General features: G+C 37.4%; 3 protein-coding genes across 4 annotated transcripts in view; 1 reads left to right on the forward strand and 2 right to left on the reverse strand.

Annotated features, from left to right (window-relative positions):
* Positions 1 to 24,426, reverse strand: part of LOC755128 (ankyrin repeat, SAM and basic leucine zipper domain-containing protein 1) — a 63,847-nt gene that overhangs the window by 34,851 nt on the left and 4,570 nt on the right. The window contains exon 2 of the mRNA XM_031000338.1: positions 918 to 1,080. Within this exon, the coding sequence (XP_030856198.1) occupies positions 918 to 1,080 (163 nt within the window). The remainder of the gene's footprint in view (positions 1 to 917; positions 1,081 to 24,426) is intronic.
* On the forward strand, positions 9,319 to 14,111 carry LOC105445740 (probable Werner syndrome ATP-dependent helicase homolog 1). Its single transcript, XM_011681654.2, has 2 exons — positions 9,319 to 9,971; positions 11,046 to 14,111. Exons 1-2 carry the CDS (start codon positions 9,394 to 9,396, stop codon positions 12,268 to 12,270), a joined length of 1,803 nt encoding a protein of 600 aa, XP_011679956.2. The 5' UTR covers positions 9,319 to 9,393; the 3' UTR covers positions 12,271 to 14,111.
* Positions 15,041 to 23,551, reverse strand: LOC105445739. 2 transcript variants are annotated; one of them, XM_011681653.2, is made up of 5 exons: positions 22,366 to 23,551; positions 21,082 to 21,329; positions 19,694 to 20,494; positions 19,075 to 19,332; positions 15,041 to 18,273 (listed from the first exon to the last, which is right to left on the reverse strand). In XM_011681653.2, exons 2-5 carry the CDS (start codon positions 21,181 to 21,183, stop codon positions 17,179 to 17,181), a joined length of 2,256 nt encoding a protein of 751 aa, XP_011679955.2. In that variant the 5' UTR covers positions 21,184 to 21,329; positions 22,366 to 23,551; the 3' UTR covers positions 15,041 to 17,178. The 2 variants fall into 2 exon arrangements, with proteins under 2 accessions (XP_011679955.2, XP_030856197.1); XM_031000337.1 differs by having other exon boundaries at positions 21,082 to 23,551.

The raw sequence follows: 24,426 nt of genomic DNA on the forward strand, positions 1-24,426 counted from the left end.
TTAGACCTAAGACAAGCATTTGAAATTGACTTTCTAAGATCATGTGTCAATCATAGCAATATACATGTAAATTAAGGCTGCGACGAGTACTCGAATACTCGAGTACGCGCACTGTTGACAACTACTCGAGTATGATTTCTGTATCATTTCTCATACTTGAATACTCGGCCGTTTTTGTTTTTTCTGCTTATCACCTGGCCGACGCTTACCCGTGCCTGGCAGAGCGCCGGCATGGTACCGTGGGTAAAAATGTTTCCCAGCTCAATCACTGTCAACTCACCACTTAGAAACTGGGACCAAATGTTAGGATTTCTGTTTGGACTCGGAGGGAAAGTAGTCTGTCATCTTTGGTATTAAAAAAAACATTGTTTACTATAATTATTATTATTAAATCGGTGCCTTTAACTGCAAATCAAAGTAAAATCGTGGGAGTTTTTGAAGACGGACCTGGGATACTTCTTCTGTAGTATGTATGATGGTGGCAAAAAACAAAACAACAACAAAACAAAACAATTAAAAAAAAATTAAAAACAACAACATGGCGTTTGAGTATTCGCCTGTAAGCCGGGGAGTGTCCTCGAGTACCTCATTACACGGTTATGCACAGCCTTAGCATATCCATTCCTATATTATTAACTAGTTTACTTGGACAAATGGAATAACATACTGGTAGGCCTAAAATCTTTTAAACTATTGGACTATACATGTAATAATGTTGTACAGAGCCATCAATATACAGAGATTGGTCAACCCAATTCTAGTTGCTTAGGCCCTATAATATAATGACACTCCTTTGTTGGGCAAGCACAAAAGAACATACACCACATTGTGACCTACTGAAACCAAAATGGCCAAACTATGTATAGATGACTGTGATGTGGTACATACAAATTGAATATTATAGAATACTACTCTACCTCTCTCTATGAATTCCTGCACCTCTTCTAGCTTGCCCCTTGAAGCAGCCGTCTTGAAGTCATCTAGAACGATGGGTGACCCTTGTTGGTCCCTCTGGACTTTGGAAGGGGTAGCCATCCCAAAGCCTCCAATATTTCCATTGGTTCCTGTGGTTCCATTACCCTGTAATTCACAAAACAATGCAAAATACACAGGAATCAGTTCAGTTCAGAATTACTCCTGGAAAGCTCCATGCTCTGGTAGACAAGGAATTCAACTCGCAAATAGTTATAAATTAAAAAATAAAATAAAATGATAACGAAGAAAATGTATAAAATATGCTTGAACACTTTTTTCACAAGAGTTCTGGAGTGAAATTTTATACTTTATGGGTTCTATATACATATGGTCCCCTTTTAAAATGTTGAAATTTTTTTTTGGGGGGGGCAAGATTTTAAATCTTAAAGTAGATATTCATTGATTTTAAAACTAACTTTATTTTCATTATTACAAAGTTGAAACTTTGATTCGACAAGGTTATCAATATTCAATACTTGGAAAAAATTGAAGTAATGATTATTATAAATTACAAAACGTTTAAATACAGCCCCGGCATAGCACCTGAAGAGCTCTCTGAATGCTGCTGAGATGTGTTAGATCACAGTATGGACATGACTTGCACAAGCAGACGATGTCCCAAGACATCTCACACATATTCAGTGCCTGTTTTTTCATCTTCTCTTTGAGTCCTTTCTCTTTCTTCACTACCGTCAGGCTAAATGTATAATCTATTGCCTCACTCTAAGCCCCACGCATAGTTTTAATATGATGACAAATGCAGCAATACAAAAATAAAGGAATCTGTCGCTTGTAAACAAAATAAGACGCCATTGTATATTCAGCTGCACACACCGCGGTATATTCGGCGTTTCAAGAGGGAACAAGTGCCGTCCTTAATATCATTCCGGGGGTTTTTCAATTTGAAAGTCTGGTTTCTTTGATTGTTAATTAACCCCTATCCTGTGTATTTACAAACAAAAGATTTTAGTTATCAGAATCGGTTTCATATCCCCTTTTGAATGGTTTGAAATACCATCACATTTATATACACTAAACTCATTATAATTTGAGAAATAATAGCTTTGCAATTATGTTCATTCTTTATGGGATGTCGTCTGCTTGGGCAGTATTGGTCCATTATGTGACGTCATTAAAACATTGTTATTTTTCTGGGGAATGTCTCGTATATCCCAGATGCTATGGAGGTGATTCTATTTGTATTTTTATAAATCACCCGATATGTAGTTGACCTAAAACTTGTACAATGGCCATCTGTTAGCTTACCAGTTTCTAGTGGTACATTAGTTGACATATATGTGATTTTCTTTGAGTTAAAATGTTGGGGCCTATGTGAATCACACCTCTGTTAAAGGTGAAATTCAAAGAAGATCACAAATATGTCATCTAATGTATCACTAGAAACTGGTAAGCTAACAGATGGCCATCGTACAAGTTTTAGGTCAACTACATATCGGGTGATTTATAAAAATACAAATACAACCACCTCCATAGCAGCTGGGATATACGAGAGATTCGCCGGGAAAATAACGATGTTTTAATGACGTCACTATATGGACCAACACTGCCCAAGCAGACGACATCCCATAGAGAATGAACATAATAGCAAAGCTATCATTTCTCAAATTATAATGAGTTTAGTGTATATAAATGTAATGACATGTCAAACCATTCAAAAGGGGATATGACCCGATTCTGATAACTAAAATCTTTTGCTTGTAAATAAACAGGATAGGGGTTAATTAACAATCAAAGAAACCAGACTTTCAAATTGAAAACCCCCCGGAATGATATTAAGGACGGCATTTGTTCCCTCTTAAAACGCCGAACATACCCCGGAGTGTGCAGCTGAATATACAATGGCGCCTTATTTGTTTACAAGCGACAAATTCCTTTATTTTTGTATCGCTGCATTTGTCATCAAAATAAAACCATGTGCGGGGTTTAGAGTGAGGCAATAGATTATACATTTAGCCTGACGGTAGTGAAGTAAGAGAAAGAACTCAAGAGAAGATGAAAACACAGGCACTGGAAATGTGTGGGATATCATGGGACATCGTCTGCTTGTGCAAGTCATGTCCATACTGTGATCTCACACATCTCAGCTGCGTTCGGAGAGCTCTTTAGGTGCTATGCCGGGACTGTATTTAAGCGTTTTGTAATTTATTTTAATCATTACTTCGAATGTTTCCAAGCATTGAATTTTGATAACCTTGTCGAATCAAAGTTCAACTTTGCAATAATGAAAATAAAATTAGTTTTTAAAATCAATGAATATCTACTTTAATGTATTCAATTTGTATTGCCCTTTTCCTATAATGAAACAAAGAGCTCCTGTTTGAAGAAGTACATTTTACACTGACCAAAATAAAAGATGAAGACAGTTGATGGATTCATTAGCTATGACTATGTGTAGAACAGGTGTCACATGCATATTCACCTTTTTACATAATAGCAGTGAAGGGATGTTCCTTTGTCTACCCGAGGAACTGTATATTTTGTCCGCTTTCTTTGTCCGTCATATTCATAGTGTATATGTACCCAATACTGATAAAGCAAATGCATTCTTGGCACAATGGGATTGGGACTTTAGCTGTACATCCTATCCAAGGGCCTGACTAATTGAGTACAGTTACATGTATGTAGTCAGAGTTGGACAGACATGCCTTTGTAGGATATGAATGAACTTGAAGGCTGAATCTTGTACCATGTAACCACAGATATTTCCATTTTTTAATCATACAGAGTAGCATAACTGTGAAACATTTCTTATTCTTGCGACAACAGTCACAAAGCAGCTATTTAAATCATACTGTACATGTACAACAAGTGAAGAGAGAGTTGACTGGGAAGCTTTGCTGAACACAAACACTTCGTCCAACATTTTCTTTTTATATGGCAATTAGCTATTAGTTACTGTCGCAATTTAAGACTCGCAAAGATACTCATAGTAAGCTCATAATAAGCTTCTCAAGTTCTCATCACAAAATATAAAACTGATTATCTTTGTGGCAAATAATATGTGCTCAATGGAGACTCCTAGTTGAAAATGCCAGATAATACTGAATGGTCATAAAAGTAATCCAATCCAATCCAATCCAAAAGATATTTGATATACCGGTAGCGCCTTCTCCTTGCGGTTACAAAGCACTGCACACACGCTCCACAATATGTGGGCCACTTAAAAAAGTAACCTTACTTTATTCACCCGTCAACCAGAATCTTGAACCTACCCCCCTTAAGGGTAGTCAAAATTTCAACTTCAACCCTACAGTACGTCAAATCTTGGTGTTGCCGAAATCAGAGCATGATGAATCTTTGACATATTTTTTTTTGGGGGGGGGGGGGCCAGAGTGAATCTTCACATTATTTTGTATAGGAGAAGAATAAATCCTTGCCTATTTTTTACCGGATGTTGGGAGACTTGGACAAATATTTTTCACATACAAGAGAACATTCTTGTGTATGAACGAGCGTCGAATGTCTTACTCAGAGTTCAAGATTTTAATAAACAGTGACGTACCTGGAGTTACGAGTACTGTAAACGTGGTAATATTTGTGGTGCTTTAATTTTTGTGGATTTCGCTCACAAGTCGGTTTTTCGCGAATATTAAAACCAATGAATATATAATGCACAAGGAATATGTACCTCGCTGAAGTTTAAAATTATTGACGAGTTGCTAAAACGTATACTCAATGAAGACTGCTTGACAACTGGCCACATTTTAGGTAAATCATCCTATAAGTATAAGCCGCTATGCAGACATGGGGGAAATTCGTTTACAGCTGTGACATTTTGTTTACTTATAGCCTGCGCATGCGCCACTAGTTAGCGTGAGCTGAGTCGAGTACAGGAAGTGCTTGCATGGGCTGCATAATATCATGTACACCGTAGCATGCATATCAATCTGCATACAGAGGTGTACTACGGTAAACGCTGGTAAAATCTGATAACTAGAGATGGGTGAATCTGCACCTTATACATAACTTGAAAGAGTGAATCTCGACCTTAAGTTTCAGGAAGCAAGGTGAATGAGAAGTGAATCTTTGTGTAAGACATTCAAGACCAAAAGTGAATAAGAGTGAAGTCTTGAGGGGGGGGGGGGGTAGGTTCAAGATTCTGGTTGACGGGTGCATTAGCACAATGTAAACAAATGGTTCAAATGCAATATTCAATATCAATTCATACATGTAGCTGGTTTTAATCTAGTTTGAAATAGCAACACTCTCACCCCACTCTCCACCCAGGTGTTAAATGGTACCCGATAGGATGAGAAAACTACTATGGTTAGAATAGCAAGTGTGCGTTTGTAAAAATGACGCCTGGCTGGAATGCTCCCCAGGGAGTGGACAATGTGCATATAATGTGGGCGGGTAAGCCTGAATCCGATGGCCAGGGTAATAATATATACATGTATCTGTAAAGCGCTTTGAGAGGGCCTGTGCTACATTATATAAGAACAAACTATTATTATTATACCACATTGATATTCAATCAAACTTTCTGGCATTGGACTGTAACTCCAGGATATTCCCTATTCAGAGTAAATAGGGAAATGAAAGCATAAAAGCACAAATTCTAGTGGCTTTTCTTTGTCCTTGAAATCTACTCAACTGAGGTTCTTTCACTATGTTTATAAAAACAGACAATGAACTGAATTGTTGCAAAGCTCTGCTACACAAGCAGTAAGATCAATGTTGCATATCTTATTGTGTCACAGGATAGCATATTTTTAGACTACAGTAAAACTCATTGAAAAAAATAGATAAAAGCATGATATGCTAACTTCAGTTAATCATGGCTTGAATTAATCTTGAGATATCACAATGAGAACAAACAGCCTATACTAACATGTCAACTGATCTTTACAGCCTCTGACTGTGACCAAAAATGTGATCACTTGTTTTCCAACAGGTTCTCAGTTCATTGCTAAAGTAGAGTTAAATAGTCATTTATTTTGCCATAATAAGGTTTAAAAACTCTTAATTTCATGTTGAATTATTTGCTGACCTTTGACATTTCATTGACAAAACATAATCAGCTTGTCTTCCAATGGTAACACATAAAATCACTTGGTTTGAAGCTCATACATGTACGTCAAGTGGTTCTCGACATATTGCGATAATTAAATGAGGCTTAAATCTGTCATTTGAGAAATTGACCTGTTATCAATGACATTTGAACTGTAACCTTCTCACCCCAAAATCTACTCAGATCAACTTCCTGTGGTGATACATACTATCAACGAGTTTGAAGTTCATACCTCAAGTGGTTCTTGAGATCTCGCAATAACAAGATTGTGGGATGGACATACGGACAGTATGAGCAATCCGAAAACATAAAACTTCCAGCACCACCGTCAGTGCTCGGGGAGAGGTATAACGATCAAATCAAGCCTTATTTTATGACTGATAGTACAATTACTCTGAATATTTCTACTGACTGATAAAATATCAATTGCGTTTAGGAAACATTTCAAGAAAAATTCTTAATCTTAAATTCCTGTTCATGCAAACAATGAAAAAACAATAAATTCTCATATTTTTCTTTGATCTTTTTAATTTACTGACGATCAGGGCTCAAAACCCTAAAAATAAACATCTGACACAATGGTTTAAAGATAAAGACCAGTTATGGTCATGCGATTGCATTGTGAAAGAAACGTTATGGAATCGATCAGAAAAGGTTCATCATCTAGCATATAAGTATTGGTGTGTACTGCAAGGTTCTGGAATCATCAAAATGATAAGAAATTTGGCCCAGTCTTGATAAAGTTACAAGCACTGTACACAGAAAGATGTATATGGGACTACCCCCACACGTGCGTGACACATGCGTTATATTTATCAGGTCCAAATACATATAATAATTTACCAAATATATCACTTAGTAGGCGGTTTCTCAGCAAAATTTGTATGATCAGGTATTAGTCAAAACATATTCTTGCACATGATTGGTAATAAGAGCTTCAATTTCCAGAACTGGTCTTTACCTTTAATGCGGTATAAGAGAAAGAGAGTCAGCATAAACCTATTTTGCTTGCTATGGAGAAACTAACAAACCTGAGGTCCGAATCCACCACAGCTTTGCAAGTAAATAACACATGAAAACAACAAACATCTGGTCATGTGTTTCATTTTCCTCGGTCTAGTCTTGATTTAAGGTAGATTGGTAGAATATGTTTTACCCCTTTAATGGGAAAGGGGAGGCAAACACACTGCAATAGATAATGTATGGTTGTTAATTTAGCAAAGATTTTATTTTCACAAGTTTTTGTGAAGTTCCAGATTTAACATTTCCTGTGTCAGTGTCATCCCTGAAGATATTAGGACCTGTACATAAATACATGTACACTGTATGTACTATGTACTGGCTATATATCATGACAGATCTATGTCACAATCCAATATTTGGGATCTTGCTACAAATTTATTACAGTGTAGGCCTACATCATCTATCCCCACATTGTGACTACCACTCTTAGGCTAGAAGAATATAATCTCCCCCCCCCCCTTCTTGATTGAGACAAGTTATTAAAGGTAAAGACCAGTATTGGCAACGCCCCAATTTCAAAAAATGAAATGGAAGCTCTCATTACCAATCATGTGAAAGAATATGTTTTGACTAATACATGATGATAACAAATTTGCCGGGGAAACCGCCTACTAATTCATATATTTGGTAAATTTATTTCTCTCATGGTCTGGTGAGAGAGATAGGGTAGTCCCATATACATCTTTCTGTGTATAGTGCTTGTAACTTTACGAAGAATGGGCCAAATTTCTTATCATTTTGATGATTCCAGAACCTTGCAGATGCTAGATGCTAGATGATCAACCTTTTCTGATCGATTCCACAACGTTTCTTTCACAATGCGATCGCATGACCATTACTGGTCTTTACCTTTAAAGAGATCGTTTTACAATGTTAAAGCTGAGATGCACGGCCCTACGTGTTATGTGTCTGTGATATGGTGTTATATTGAAGCCCTAAAAAAAAATTGCGCTTCAAAATGATCAAGAAGTGCCTCAAAAAAGTAAAAACCTCTTAGTTTCCCCCAATAGAATGTAGAGTTATGAAAACTGTTTAGAAAACGCAAAATTTGATTTAGATTTCCAATCATAAATATCTTGTTAATCAGACAGGTGATCAGCTTGTAAAAGGTACTCTTTCACATATATCTCACCCATTCCTTTACCACGGAAATAGGGATATTTTAGGGTTACTCTCCAAACCCCAGACTCAGTCAAATCTATTTTATAGAGAGAAGGGGCATACAAAAATCATTTCACCTGGAAGCCAGTCTACTTCAACCAGATGAAAGAATTAGATCTTGTTTACTCTGTTCTCCTGAATTTTCTTCTCAGTCATTACAGGATTATGACCTTGACAGCTGGCATGATTTGGGCTTTTTGAACATATTCTTGCTTCTGACACCCAGCTCTCCACTTACCAGTATACAATTTACATGTATACATTCCTACTCCACTCATCAACAAAAGTTGGTAGGCACAAAATATTGAGTTTTACCTCTATGCACACTGGTCTGTCGGTCGTTCATTCAGTTCAGCTAGGCATCGGAGTGAAATGCATTATTGCCCCTTCTAAATTATTTTGATTGATTCTGGAACTTATAGACTACAATCAATAATAAGGCCAACACTATGTCCTTTTAAAATGTAGGATGGTATGCAATGTATATGTACACATGTATACAAGGCTTATTTACACCTTAAATCCATACTCTACTATTTTGATCTACTAAAAAGCCTGTCTAGGATCCCGAACACAAAGCTGAGAAATTGATTTTTGCAATTGATTGCAGATACATAGTTATCAATGCATTAAATCAGAATCAATCATATAATCAATTGCTAAGGTTTGTGTTATGGGACCTTCACCAAGACGTCATTCCAAATTAACATCACATCGTTACATTGGCTTTGTTCTGCTGTCATATGGACATGCAGTCAAGTACATACAGGCTGCGGCGGTACGTTTGAAAGCTACACGGGTACGACTTCTTGTACACGTATACACAGCCGATTTTAAAAAAAGGTGTTTACTTATGCCCCTCCACCTTGCACTGCGCCGGGCGATGCTCACCTGTGCCTAGCCTATAATCTAGGCGGAGTGCCGAGCTTTTTTCTTTGCTGCTAGACTAACCTTAAGCAGAACGTCTGATACGGCGAGACTACGAACCGTGAGTCGCGAAGCGGCTCACCGCCTATAGCCACTGGTCTAGCTTTAGTCGTTTTTTTTTTATTATCGACCATGAATCCGAGGCAGTTTTTCGTACGAAAAAACCTCATGAATACGAAATGAACTCAACCAATCAGAAACACGTATGGAGAAGAGTCTATGCATATGCATATTATAAATCACGTGACATTACGTCATTTTCTTCATCATCCAAGATGGCGGGTAGTTCATGCGACGACGATCTTCTGCGAGAAAGTTTATTATATGCGGCCAACAAACTAGGCATTCCTAATGGAAAATTCAGGGAACTGCAGGAATCCGCTATTCGTAGCGTTATTGAAGCCGGCAGGGATATTTTTGTTGCATTACCTACTGGTTTTGGAAAGAGTGCAATATTCCAAGCAATCCCCTTGTGCTGTGACTTTCTACGCGACCACGGATTCTATGATGACTCGAGTCGTTGCCGTTGGCAGAACGAAAGTACCGGTACCACTAGTGGCACTACTGGCACTACCAAAACAACGTCGATCTGCTTGGTAATTTCACCATTGATTGCATTGATGAGATCGCAGGTGACGCAGCTTCAGAGCCTTGGTATTTCTGCCGTGTATTTGAATGATGTATCTCCGAGTTCAGCCGAAGAGCACGACCTGATAAATGGATGTATTTCCATCGTTTACATGAGCCCGGAAAGTGTTTTGGGGAAAAGAGGCAACGACGTGTTGATGAGCCCAAAATGGCAGCAGAACTTGTGTGCAGTGGTAGTGGACGAAAGCCACTGCATCACCAAATGGTAAATAATTTAAATTAAATTAGATCCGTGGAATAGGCCAGAAAAGACTAATTAATTTTAAAGTTAGGTGTTAAAGGTATTAAAGACCAGTATTGGAAACGCCCCAATTTCAAAAAATGAAATGGAAGCTCTCATTACCAATCATGTGAAAGAATATGTTTTGACTATTGTCTACATGATGATAAAAAAATTGCCGGGAAACCGCCTACTAATTCATATATTTGGTAAATTTGTTTCTCTCATGGTCTGGTGAGAGATATAGGGTAGTCCCATATACATCTTTCTGTGTATAGTGCTTGTAACTTTACGAAGAATGGGCCAAATTTCTTATCATTTTGATGATTCCAGAACCTTGCAGATGCTAGATGCTAGATGATCAACCTTTTCTGATCGATTCCACAACGTTTCTTTCACAATGCAATCGCATGACCATTACTGGTCTTTACCTTTAATGCAGTTTTGTATCCACCGCACTAGCAATACACTGCCCGTCTACGTCTGCAAGCAGACGGGCAGTGTATTGCTACCACCGCACAAGAAAGGATAGAGATCATTGTAGGGTTACGGCGGCGACTGGGGCCATGGGACGTGACTGGGTTGGACCTAACGTTAGCTATATTATGTATAGACCCTAGATCTATGTCTAACTTACGGCGATCACGTCGAATAGGGGACCAGTCGTGGCAAACATACCCGAAACTCCACCCTACACCCTAACCCTAATCGGCGGCCTAACGCTAAAACCCTTTCCCTTCTCGTGTTATTTTTTCCGGTCCCCTACTCGACGTGATTGCCCTAACTTACTGTAAAACTAAAAGACAATAATTTTACGATTTTGGACTAAGTTAGGAGGGGAATTTCGCGAGAGCTTGAATCTCGTTTTTTTTGGTGATATTAAAATAGCCAGGACTGTCTCGCAACATGCGAAAATAACGTATACAGTATTTATTATTCATATACCGGTATTTTATTCTTAAGTTAAAAAAAAAATAAACACACTGTGATGTTTCATTTTGAAATGAGATTTAAAAGCATCAAAATGTTTATATTCTTGCACTTTTGTTTCTAATACAGGGGTCAACATTCAAAGAAGGTGGCTGCCTTCAGGACGAGATATGGACGCTTGGCAGAGAATCGGTCACTGGTACCGCCCTCTGTGCCAATGGCCAGCTTCACTGCTACTGCCTCAGCTGCTATGAGAGGACAAATCATCCATTCCCTTTCTCTTACTAATCCCATACTTGTAGAGAAGTCCCCAGACCGTTGTAACATCAAGTATTCATGTATTCAAGTGAAATCGACAGAAAGCCCCAAAATCTTCAAGTCTCTTCGGGAAGAACTCCACTTGAAGAAAAAGACAACAGAAAGAACCATCATCTTCTGCAGAACACATAGGCAGTGTCGTGAACTGTACGAATACTTTAAAGCGGGTGTCGAAGATCGTGACATTTTCGCAATGTACCATAGCACCACAGATCAGCCTCAGAAAGATCGCGTGTTGGCATCATTTGCAGAAAGGGGAGGTGTTGTGAGAGTTTTGTTTGCAACTGTGGCTTTTGGGATGGGGGTAGACTGCAAGGAACTTAAAAGAATATACCACTATGGACCCCCTGAAGACATTGAGGACTATGTGCAGGAGACAGGAAGAGCTGGAAGAGGAGGAGAAGAATCTGATGTTGTTCTCATTAACTATAAAGGTTGCACAAGATATAAAGTGTCTGACGACATGAAGGGGTATATGGCCAACAAAGATACATGCCGCCGTTCTGTGTTGTTAGCAGCGTTCGGAGGAGATGCCGTAAATGCCGACACCAACAAACATAGATGTTGTGACATTTGTGCGAAATTGTGCGAGTGTGGCAAGGAAGATTGCAATAAGGAAGTATTTGAATGTGTAGAATCAGAAAAGAAAAGGCTTCATGAGTTCCAGCAATGTCGACATGTTACTCGGGAAAAGAAGGACAAACTCCTTAGTCGACTCACTGATTTGCGTGGATCTGTTGTGGCAGGTTCCAGTGCTGAGCTACTTGCAGGTTGTGACCTCAGTTCAGGAATCCCCCTTTCTGAGCTGAATTCTTTCGTTGATAATTGTGACAGGATAAATTCTTTTGATATGTTCACAACATATTTTCAGTTTTTTGGACATGAACAGGATATTTGGGAAATATTTGTTTCTGAATGCCAAGATCACTGTGAAATAGAACAATTTTCTTATTCTGATTCATTGTCATCAGAATGTGAAAACCAGTGTCCAGAGACCTTGCGTGGTGTACTCGTTTATTCATCAGAATCGGATTAAAGACACTTTTCTGTTAGTTTGCATCATGACTATGCACCAACAGGTTGATGTTGCAATTTGTTTGCATACATATGTACGATAGCCATAATTACTATTCTTATCTATAGGGATTTTTTATCTTATTTGCGCTACTGATTCTTGGTCATCACTTTATAGGTTTTTTTTTTTTTTACATGTTTAAATTATGTTGTTGCTTTTTTTATTCTTTGTTCTACTGTCATCGTACTATAGCCTCTGCTCTTATACATGCATGAACGGTTTGACCAATGCGTTCTATATTTAATTTTTTTTTTTCTTGAATGACATGTTTTAGTTCTGCATTTCAAATGTATTCTTTTGGCATTTTTTTTACCCCATGTGTACATGTAAATACATTTTAAATTTCAACTACTTTCAATGAGCATGATGTACGCAACAGATATGAGCCGAGTATCTATGTTTAATTGTTAATGAACTTTTGTTTTGGAGACTTCCATTTACTTGTAATAATTTTTTGGACAGTACATGTACATGTATGTCACATTGATTACATGAATGCTTATTGTTTTAAGTGTTTTTAATGAATAGACAAAGATGTATTTTATGGTAGTACATGTATGTATGGGTATTACATGTTAGGTATTTTGATTGAAAGGAGAGGTGCTGAGTTTTTATTTGTTTGCTTGTTTTTTATTACTATTATTTCGTCTGGTACCCCCCCCCCCCCCCCCCCCAAATAAAAAAAAAATAGAAAGGGAAAGGGCACTTTATGCGAATGACCTGTTCTTTGCCAACATAGAGGTTGAAACCTTTGAAAATTCATATTTCATGCTTGTCCAATTTGGGGAAGTATTTTATTTGACAGTTGCATGTGCTTTCTTGAATTCAAGTCATTATAATGGTGGGAGTTGTATTTTGTGTACACTGGCTCAAATACAAATTTAGCTAGACATTTATTTCATTCAGGATTTATGTTATGCTGCTGGCTATGCCAGGTTATACGATAAACCTCATGAGGACACCAGTTGATATAAAATAATATTGTAAAACTCCTCATAAATACATTGTAGATGGATTTTTTTTTATCAATGTTTAGCAATATAGCAAGCTACAAAAATGTAATTGTCACTACTGTCCTTATAATCACAAATATGTATTCATCAAAATTATTTTTGTTTTGTTTTTAGTTAAATACTTGTAAACAAGTAATTGGAAGTACAAAACATTTTTTTTTTTTTTTTCATAGTGTCGTACATGTATATTTCTAAGGATACGTAATTTAGCAATGATCCTTAGTCTTGTTTTTTGTTTTTTTTGGAACGTGTACCTGTTTATCATGGTATAATGTAATTCAAATACAATGTCCAAAGATATTTTTAGTAATGAATTTAAAGATTCTTGACATCAGATTGTGATGTACATGTACAACCCGTTTCTCTTTGACAGAGACCCACATGTACATATTTTGAGGAAACGGGCTATAGTACATACTAATTGACTACTAACTTATTGTAGTCAAGGCCACTATAGGTACATTTCGAGGGAGACTTAGATAATAACGTTGAAGGTCCAAATGTCTGGTCGGTTGGTTTGTTCTGTCCATCCATCTGTAACACTTCATAAATAAGACTTTCAACCTTAAGATTACAGAATACATGATATGTTACTTTTTTGTTAGTCTTTCCTCATCCTGTTCATGCATTTTGATTATCTTTCTGGTGCATACTTGTATTGTGCATCAGTACATTTATAAAATAATGTATAACAACTGAAGTATTTTACTGAAACTCCCGATAGTAGCACCATCGTCAGTGTATTTATTGGAAAGCTATTAAAATAAACTTTCAATGTAAATTTAAAAATACATGTGCCAAGTGTCTGTTATGTTGCATGCAAAAGTGTACTGTAAATTTATGAGTTTGTGTGTTTTTGGGGTGAATGTTGAGCACTGTTTTTAAGCCAGAATCAGCATTTTAAAGGAATATTTCATTAAAATGATAGTGTTCTATTCTTTCATCTCTCTCTATAATGGAAATACAGATTTAAAACAGCAATAATTCATATAAAAATATTTTGTTTTGACCACGAGCTTGCAAGTACATGTACCTTGAAAATATGTGTCCTTTTGTTTTCCTTCCAACAATTTTGTTTCATACTGCTGATTTTGGCTTTTTACCCGAGCTAATGTAGGACATGGGGAAAATATATAGGCTTACTTAAATGTAGATAAATACAAAAATTCTATCTTTATTGTTATAATTAAAGCTTTCAAGTTTCCAGACTTGATATTAGCCTATAATCTAAGCGGAGTGTTTAGCTTGTTTTTTTGTTTTTTTTAATGTTAGGCTTACGTTTAGCCTAACAGCAAAGAAAAAAAGGCTTAGCACTTCGCCTAAATTATAGGCTATGATGATATACGTACAGTCCACTCCTGTAATAATGAGCCCATAATTCAAAATTTGGAAGGCAGTTCTCCTGAACCCAATTTGAGCAACCCTGTTCAGTATATATATAAACAAGATTTCATTATAGCAAAGTAATTGGCTTTGTTCAAAGCACCTCTTTATAACCAGTGGCGGATCCAGGAGGCGCAACAGGTGTGCATCCCTGCTAATTTCTGAAATATTTCCGACTGCACCCCCTTTATTTTTTTCTAATTTTTGGTCTGGTGACACCCCTCCCCCCTTTTTCACATCCTGGACCCACCACTGATAACAGGAGTGGACTGCACATGTATAGATTAATCATTAAATCCATTACTTCATCAGAAAAGAGAAACCAATAAATTATATTCATTCATCCTCTGGATGTCCCAGATTTTACTGTTATCAACAATTTAAATTGCAACATGAAGTTACTCGGACTGCACAAATTTTGACTAAAATATAACAATTTAATATTCTGTCTTTCTCAACCTTGAAACTTTTTTTTTTAATGCATTCTTTATTCCTCTCTGCTTTTAAACACTTATTTATCTATCTCCATACAACGTTGCTTATTTTACAAACTGATGTACATACACCCTCTGCTACAAGTACTTATATGAACCAGCATAGAAAATTAGCAGGGGTAAACTGAAACAAAAACGGTTTTGTTTTCTTTTGGGTTCTATTATTATCATCAAATTTCCTTTGTGTGTTGTGTTTTCTTTTTTTTTGGGGGGGGGGGGGGGGTGTCGAATGCATGTGAAACACAATACTTCACTCTCATCCCCCATCTCATTGTAAGGTAATGGATGACTTCTGTATCCATATTAGCATTTCAAAAAGACATTATAAATATAACAGATTAGGCTAAAGAATATGCAAAGATTTGAAGAAAAAAATGCCTACTCGACTATCATAGTTACGTTTTCAGTGATCAGAAAGACTTGAAAGACTGCCCCTTTTCTGCTCAGTAGAATGAAACTTCAGGATTCTAAACAAATTTCTGAAAGGGTGAATTTAGTTTTTCATGTATCTACACATGGTTGGCAGTCATCAATTCTCATCGTCTTGCATCCACCCGGATTACTACTTTGAATAATTGTTTCAATGACTCACAGGTTAGATTCTTTTAAAAATATATATATTCACTAATTGTATTGCAGTATCAGTAAATTGCCAACTAGACTACAGTGGAAGCCTGTTATAAAAGACACTGTTTAGTAACAAAAGGTGGTTTTGCCTGTCCCTTTTGTTTGTATTCTATCGTTTTTTATTATCATTTTATTTGCCAGCCCTAATTTGACAAGGCTTCGATATAAAGAGGTAATTTAATTGGTCTGGAGGAGTTTTGCAAACCATTTGTTCAAAACTTACTTGTTGATCGTATGGAACATTGTTCTTCTCTTGACCAAGCACATTTGTCAATTAAGAATGAAACCAAAATACATTGCATATACATTACTGAAAAACAAAAAGATAATACATGAAATAATCTATGCACTATTGCACACATTTATAGAGTAATGCACTTTCGGATTTTGGCAGTAACTGGCAGATAATTTCATATGTCTAGTGAAAACACAAATTGGCAAAGAAAATGAAATGTTCATTTGCAACGTAGCCGAGAAGTCTTCACATTACCAATACATGTAACACAAAGAATACTTTTTTTCAGCACAAATAATAACTGCCACAATGATAATACCAATAATAATGACACGGAGAATAATAATAATGATAACAACAACACTATCTGTGACTTAAGCGAAAATGGTACTGGGCCATCTTTTGTGCAGAATTCTTTTATGGTCAAGCTGGGTCAATCAAAAGATTCATTCAATATATTTTGTTCAGTTTAGTGACACCATCTACATGTTTTTAAGTAAGCTACATGTAATCGAATGGTATAAGAAAAGAAGATATTATCATATCACTATTGTTATCATATCATATGACATTATATCATATTGCCAATTTCCTTTTTTAGTCGACATTGTATTTGTATGTACGCCACATAATACCAAAAATATAGAATTATCCCTGAGATTTTAACACTGTGTTTTGCTATGCAAACCCTTAAATGTATTGGCTAAGGTCTTAAGAATAAACAAGACAAATGCGAATGCGTCTGCTATATGCCTCCGCCTTTTAAACCAGTAATTTCAGAAATTGACCTCTGTGACCTATGACTTTTGACCTCATTATACCAAAAATCTAGTCAGCTTGTTTTCCTATGAAGACCCCATCAAATTTGAAGTTCACATCTCAAGGGGTTCTGAAATATCGCCATAATGAGGCCAATACCTGGAATTTTATAAGTTGACCTCTGCGACCCTTGACCTATGAACTACGCATTCCAAAATAAAATCAGATCATCTTCATATGGTGATACATACTATCCTCAAGTCTGAAGTTAATATCTCAAGTCAAAGGTCAAGGGTCACAGAGGTTTACTTGTAACATCCAATCTACAGCTTGACAAAGGAAAATCACAATAAAATCCTCACAATCTACAACTCGGTTTCTTAAGGGTGGCTTTCATCCATCTCTGTAGATCAGGCAAGTCTAGCTGAGTCAAGGGATTCTTTGGATAGCTTGGGAAAGCATGATGCCTGCGACTTTGCTTCTCCTGGAAGATCCTTTCTTTATGCATGGCTGTCGCTAGTTTCTGGACATCACCTGTAGTATCTTTCCCAGCATGGAGTCCTTTCTTTCTCTGTACATGCGAAACGTTATCGCAAGTCACCAGGATTTCTTCAATTTCTTGCGCCGAGTGACTAACCCGTTCCACAGAAGCTTCGCTAATCTTGCCATTGAATTGCTTGCACTCTCCCTTCAACACTTTATTCTGGTGTTCATTTTCCCTGTCCACCTCTTTGTTTGTGTCAGCCTTTCCCTCCTTGTTCACGAACCTGTTCCAAGTGAGCTCAAAGGCTAGACGAGGTGACAGCATACACTCCACTTGGGCCAAGAGTCTCAACGACTGAAAACTGTACTTGGTACGATGAGTTCGCTTGAAGTACAGTAGCAAGTACTTGTATAAACGAATTAATCTGGCTCCATCTCCATATCTTCGTGCATCCTGGAAATCTCTAAACAACAAACAAATGCTTACTGATGCACAACTGTAGTTGTAAACACTGTCTTCTCCATCTTGTGTCGAAGTGTCAGAACTAGCTTGAGGTGCTTGTTGTGAATGCTTATCTTCCATATGCTTTCTGATTCCGCTCAGCCGCTTATATACCTTCTGGCAATGAGGGCACACATAGTCTGCTTGCTTCGCAAAGTCTGGCCCTTCATGAAGCGCAAATTTGTCAACAATGCTGTGAAGCTGCTCTTTCACATAGACGGTGGGATCCATGGTCATGGGGTCATAAGGGTGTTTTGTGGGCTCCGATGTCACTGCCTCCATTCCGAAGTGCTCCAGTGCAGCACAAACTATGAGAGCTTCTGTGTATTTGTCAAGAAACTCCACTGAGGCATTGATGTCCTTCATTGGATCATTGGACACATTGTGTGCTCTCAGGAAGTTTCTGGCAGCATACATAGTGCCAGTGTCCCTTGCTGAACTTGTCGAATAGAGAAGAGTCCATATGGCCTGAAAAAAATGAAAAATATGTATGGGGTTTAACATCATTTCATTAATAATGGAAATGTTGAATGTCATATACTGGGCGTATCAGAAAAAGGGAAACCCAACTTCACGAATCATTGCGGACAATAGTGTATAATATGAAAGCATAGGTCTTAAGTTTCTCAATGATGCCTTGTTTTGCTTAAAGGGTCATGCATCACTGAACACCATTGTCTCTCTTTTTTTTTTTTGTATAAGAATGGTGGGTTCACTTTGGACTATTTTCAGAACAATGGTGTTCATTGATGCAAAGACTTAGTACATTTTAGTTACATTGTATCATTGGCATGTTAAAAGGTTGTACATTTGGTAGATATGATTGTCATGGCAATTTGTTTAATTGTTTTTTTAAATAAACAATTTTGAAATCAGGTTTCCTTTTGTTCTGATACGCCCAGTATATTAATTCAATTAAGGGCGGAAAGGGAACAAACTTACACAAATACAATGCATGTGCTATTACGAATTATCTTCAAATTGAGATATAATTTTGAAGTATACCGAGCTGCATTTCACTTGTACCATGAGGCACTTATCTCAAAGTTTACATTCTATGTAACAGAAATTTAAGGAAAATAGCGATGGTTATTAGAATACTAGTATAACAACCCCATATATTGGTACTGTTATGCCAAAGTTAAGAGCATATGAATATTGACTAATATGCATAATAAATACTGAAAGCAACCCTGTTGTCTACTCACAAATAAAATACATGTATTGAATAGAGGATTTTCTAGCCCTCCCACAATGAATGGTACTTACTGATAGGAAGTTTGCCATTGTGTGGAAGTCGTCTATCACTGGAACCAAACCATCCCAGCGAGCCATGGGTGAAGGACTGTCCTGTCGGTCCAGAATGGTGTTGGTCTCCCTCTCACAGGTTAGGAGATCGCCTCCACTGATGATTTTAACAGGAGTGGTTCCATCAGTCTCTACAGGAACATACTTGTTCATATGATCAAGTATTTCAACCATTCCTTCATGGGTATTTTCATTTGAAGTGAGGACTCCCAGATTGACCTACAAAAGAACAAAAAAATGAAGAAAAAAAAAATCAACATTAGCTTTGTCATACACATACAATTGATGTACGAGAGGAAGCTTGTATTGGACCCTGTCAATGGTGGTTGCATCCTTCTCAAGTATCTGTCCTCCTTGTTATTTAAAACTATCAATGAATTGTTATAGGGGCTGATACAATCTCCCAACCCAAGTTTTCTTAAATTGGTAGAAAAGATTAATCATTGTGATTTTTCAAACAATAAATTTAGAATTTGCATTCAATATAATTCATACTAGGTATCATACTTCTGTTTTGAAGCAAGAAAAAATCTGTTCAGACTATGCTTAAAATAAAAGATTTATATTGAATTATAATTACCACTTCACTTTTCTTTTTCATCTCTTTCATGAAAGGATGGGGGATGTGTTCCGGCAAGACAGATGACATCCAGCACAAAGGGGGGATGTTCTTTCCTATTACTTGTGCAATAAGATGCAACCAGTCCTCTCTCAAGTCAGCATTGTCTTCTACGGAAGGTAGAAATGTTGACAGTGGCTCCTTTTCTACATCTCTTTTGGGACCGTCTGAAGACAGCGAAAAGTCAGCCACCCTATTCTTGACTGCAAGAAACTGGAAGTAATGCAGATCAGTGGTTCCTTGGGCAATCGTCATTTGCCTTGGCGAAATCCGAAAGTCCACATTGTCTCCATTCAACATAAAGCCACGGTGTCTTTCGGCATTATGTTTTAGGAGAGCAGATTTCCCATCAGGATCTTTAAGGAGGTCATTCTCCTTCTGCACATCTTTCTCGATCGTTTCTTTCCATTCCAGGACCTTCGCGTTGTAGTCTTTTCCGAACTCAACTTGTTTCCTGAGAATTGTTTTATAGGATACGGAAAAACCTCTTGCCTTAAGACGGCTGATGGTCTTAAACCCACACCCACCTCTCCTTACTGATAGGGCATTCATTACTTGGTGAGAGTTCATCCGCTCATTCCTTGCATTCAGAAGAACACCAGCAGCTCCCAGTATGCCCGGTTGAATAGATCTGTAGGTCTTCCTTGGATTTGCTCGATTTCCTGCCTCAATCCCTGGACTTACAGCAGCAGCCTTTATGCATGTCAGAAGTGTGGGGGCCTTTTCTTGCAGCTCTTCTTCTTGAGCTTGGTAGGACCATTGCTGAGAATAGGGGGAGAGATAGATAATAGGTGAAATTGTTATTTTTGTTTAATGGTAAATTTTATCTTTCTATTACTATGGAAAAATCAATGTCTAAATGGACTACATATTACATTTACTACAATTTTTTTTACACCGACATATATTTCATTAAATATACAGGGGCCGCGGAACCAAGGGTGAGGGCTTGGGTGGGATTGCAGCCCCCCCCTTTTTTTAGTACACACAAACAAACACGCACAAATGACAATCAAGATTATGCGTCTTCGCCTGCACACCTCCCCTTTCAAAAACAGTCCTTAGCCCCCCAAAACAAAAACATAAGTATACCCCTTAATCAAAATGGTGTAACTTTTCATCAAAAAGGTTTTTGAGCAAAATGAATTTGCAGGAGTGTTCTTAACTTATTGATTTAAAAAAAAAAATCTGACTCAGGCAATGTCAGTATTCCCATGGAAATATTTATCAGTATTACTGTTATCATCATCATTATAAAAACAAAAAAATAAAAACAACTAATACATGAAATGAGGCTTGAAATTTCAGCTAAATGTAAAGGCAAATATCAAATCATTCAGCATACTCACTTGTAATTTCTGCTTTGTTGTATTACCAAAGGAAGATTTTAGTGGATCACTGCAAAGATTGGCACATTCATTGTTGATCGATGAGGCAGTGCACTTGTGCATCTCTTCTGCAGCACCTGGTAATTTCTGTAGACAGCTGACGAGCTCCCTCAGATCTCCTTCCCTGCAGCATTGACAACATTCTGGAGGTGGACTGGAATTTTCCTGATCTCTTCAGATCCTGAATCTGAACTTGTTATAAGTGTCATCTGTTGAATAAAAACAGAATGTTGAGTCAACTTTGTAAAAACTGAACGCATTACTCAATTAACCCTATACGATTTCCATTTACCTCTAGATCTACTATACATAAACTATATAAGATGAAATGAATAAATACATCCTATTTATAACTATGAAATAAACCAAACATCAAACCAAGATAAAATCACAGCTTGAAAGTGAAATCACTGCATTACTTTCTTGAGGGTGTTGTAGCATAATTTAATTTACTCATTGAAATGACAACATGCATTTTAAAAGTCGCTTTGTGGGCTCTACATGTCATTTAGGTTTACGGGAATTGTCTTGTGGTTTCATACATTTCATTTAATTTGTATTTTTGCATGTACAGCACCACGAACGTCATACCTGACCATGCCGACGGATATGGGTGCTTAAATATAATATATAAGAAGCCACCAGCACTATTATTATTATTTTATTCATAACGTAAGGAACTTAATCATGCGAGAATCCAGGATTTGATCCCCAGCATGTCATGCAGTGTAAGTTAATGTCAATAATGAGCAAGGCATCGAATCTCCGTACTGTTAAGTGTTTTATCATGTTTGAAATCAATTCAAAAAATCAATCCAAAAAAAATAGATCAAACGTTAAATCTATTTAACGTTTGATCTAGATTTAGTTGATAAAGCAGCTATGACTGAGCTAATGACGTGAATACGTGTGTGTTTATAAGACAGTATTACAAGAGTATTGGCATTATCGTGGTTTCGGAAACCACCATTCACTACATTACATAGACTCTTTCAGTCTTTGCTTTATTGCATGTGAGCGAATGAGCGGTGGTTTCCAAAACCACGATATACTATAGCATGAATATTATTTGCTTGCATTTAATAGTTGCAATGAAAATTCTAAGCCAAATAGTAATAGACATAGATCTAGGACCTAACGTCCGACAAAAAAATAACGTTAGAGCCTAGTTCTACATGATCTAGTAGAGCCAGAGGCTAGATCTAAAATCTTAGTTAGGCAACGACAACTTTCATTTTCACTCACCTCAGTGGATTTTTTCCTTTCCTGATATTTCAATCTTCTCCGACCTGCAGCAATACTTCCAATAGGCTTGTCTGGAAACCTCGAAGTGGTTAAGCATGGTGTGATGCTAGACTGCGAGGCCGGGGCCAAGGGGGAGGCCGATGCCGATGGCGATGGGGATGAACTTTCACATCTCGTCTTGCTTTGGCGATGCTGCAATGTCGTGGGGGAATCTTTGAGCTTGCTCAGACGTTTAAAACGGCCATCACCAGCAGCTTTCATTGGCGACTTGGGCTCTCCTTGACCATCAACAACGAAATTGTTGAGGCATAACATTGCCAGCGTAGCATTAAGTTTATTATGGCATGATCGGCAGATATACCCCGCTTGCTTCGTGAGGCTGTCCTCGGCAAGAGCTTGGTCATCGACATCGTTTGACCGATATGGGCCTGCACTATCCCCTGCTACGGGTGCCTCTGCAGGTGCTGCATGTAGAAATCCAGTCGCGATGATTTTCCGAGCAATATCCTTACTTACTTTCTTGTAATTTCTACAAGTGAGAATGTTTTTATCACATTTCAAGCAAGACCTAGATTTTCCACTTGGCCTAGTGGCAGAAATACTACTCATGATCCATATTGTGCTAGACATCATTGCACAACTTTTGATAACTTTAGCTGTAACTTTTAGCATGCGTGCAGCACGATTTTAATATTTTTTGGTTGTTCATAAGAAGTATAAAAGTTAGTCTTTACAATTAGAACTCACAACCTTCTATTCTTACATAAAATTGATTACGCATGCAAAAACAATACAAACTGTCCTATATTAAACTTTGATAACTTTTCTGGCACTTTGTGAGGAGACTATTTAGCGGTCCATTCAAAGCAAGGGGGAACAACTAATTTGTCATTGTAAATTTGATACGATAATTGTTTTACCATACAAAGATATATGTTTTATTGTTCACATAAAACTACAATTTTTTAATTTTTTGATATTTCACAGTAGTAAAATGATCATTTTAAAGATTTTTTTGGTTTCATCTCCCCTTCTTCCTTTTTATTACCCCTATTTAGTAATGGACGAGCGCAAACTTTTTTCGTTGCGGTTTCTTATATCTGATTGGTCGAACGTAACATAGGTGTACCTTATTTGGTAGGGCTGTTGAATGATTCATAGATCCGCCATTTTGAATATATATGAATATTGATTAGCTAGACCAGTGGCTATAGGCGGTGAGCCGCTTCGCGACTCACGGTTTGTAGTCTCGCCGTATCAGACGTTCTGCTTAAGGTTAGTCTAGCAGCAAAGAAAAAAGCTCGGCACTCCGCCTAGATTATAGGCTAACCTGTGCCCGGAAGAGCACCGGCATGGTACCGTGAATAAAAATGTTTTGCAGCTCAATCATACATGGAGTGTCATTGTCAACTCACCACCACTCGGAAACTAGAACAAAACTAGCTGCAAATGTCTGGATTTCTGTTTGGACTGTGAGGAAACTTTGTCAGTCATCTTTAGTTTTAAAAACAACATTTTACAAGCTCACAAGCACAAATCGACGCCTTCAACTGCACCTCACGGTTAAATGAAGGTCCTTCCCCGTGTGGGTTTTTTGAAGACTGGACGGACCTTGGGTGCTGCCTAAAAAAATTAAAAATCTGAGAAGCGCCACATCTTGGTGACTGTTGGCGTAAATATGATTTATCGTAGCGAGTGCTGTGCAGTATGGTAGCCATCCAACACTCACTGAGAAAGACGGAAAAGTATCAAGTATTCACTTAATAGAAGCCAATTTTTCATGGAAAACTGATGTGTTGTGATGACTTGAAATAGATATTTAGCAACTTTGAATGAGTGAAATCACAACAACAAAAAGGCTAGGTATTGATGGTATTAGTTTTACAATTTTTGTTTCCCTGCCGTGTCTAAAATTTGGGGTCTATAAAAAAAAACAGAACGTCAACGACGTAGCGCTCATCCGCATCTCGCAACAACAAATATTGTAAATTTTATGTGGTACACTTTTGAACTGGTCAAAAAATAAAAATTTGATGCCCTTGAAGGGACATAATTTCATTT

Source organism: Strongylocentrotus purpuratus, unplaced genomic scaffold (assembly GCF_000002235.5).
Source record: "Strongylocentrotus purpuratus isolate Spur 01 unplaced genomic scaffold, Spur_5.0 spur5_scaffold_6, whole genome shotgun sequence".
In the NCBI taxonomy this organism is placed as follows: domain Eukaryota; kingdom Metazoa; phylum Echinodermata; class Echinoidea; order Camarodonta; family Strongylocentrotidae; genus Strongylocentrotus; species Strongylocentrotus purpuratus.

What these genes read in the sequence shown, in the direction of transcription:
- LOC105445739 (XM_011681653.2), bottom strand. Translation starts at nt 21,183, where the DNA reads ATGCACAAGTGCACTGCCTCATCGATCAACAATGAATGTGCCAATCTT. An exon ending in TGAAAAAGAAAAGTGAAGTG is followed by an intron (nt 19,333 to 19,693) that starts GTAATTATAATT and finishes GTTCTTTTGTAG; the next exon opens with GTCAATCTGGGAGTCCTCAC. An exon ending in CAATGGCAAACTTCCTATCA is followed by an intron (nt 18,274 to 19,074) that starts GTAAGTACCATT and finishes CATTTTTTTCAG; the next exon opens with GCCATATGGACTCTTCTCTA.
- LOC105445740 (XM_011681654.2), top strand. Translation starts at nt 9,394, where the DNA reads ATGGCGGGTAGTTCATGCGACGACGATCTTCTGCGAGAAAGTTTATTA. An exon ending in AGCCACTGCATCACCAAATG is followed by an intron (nt 9,972 to 11,045) that starts GTAAATAATTTA and finishes TTTCTAATACAG; the next exon opens with GGGTCAACATTCAAAGAAGG.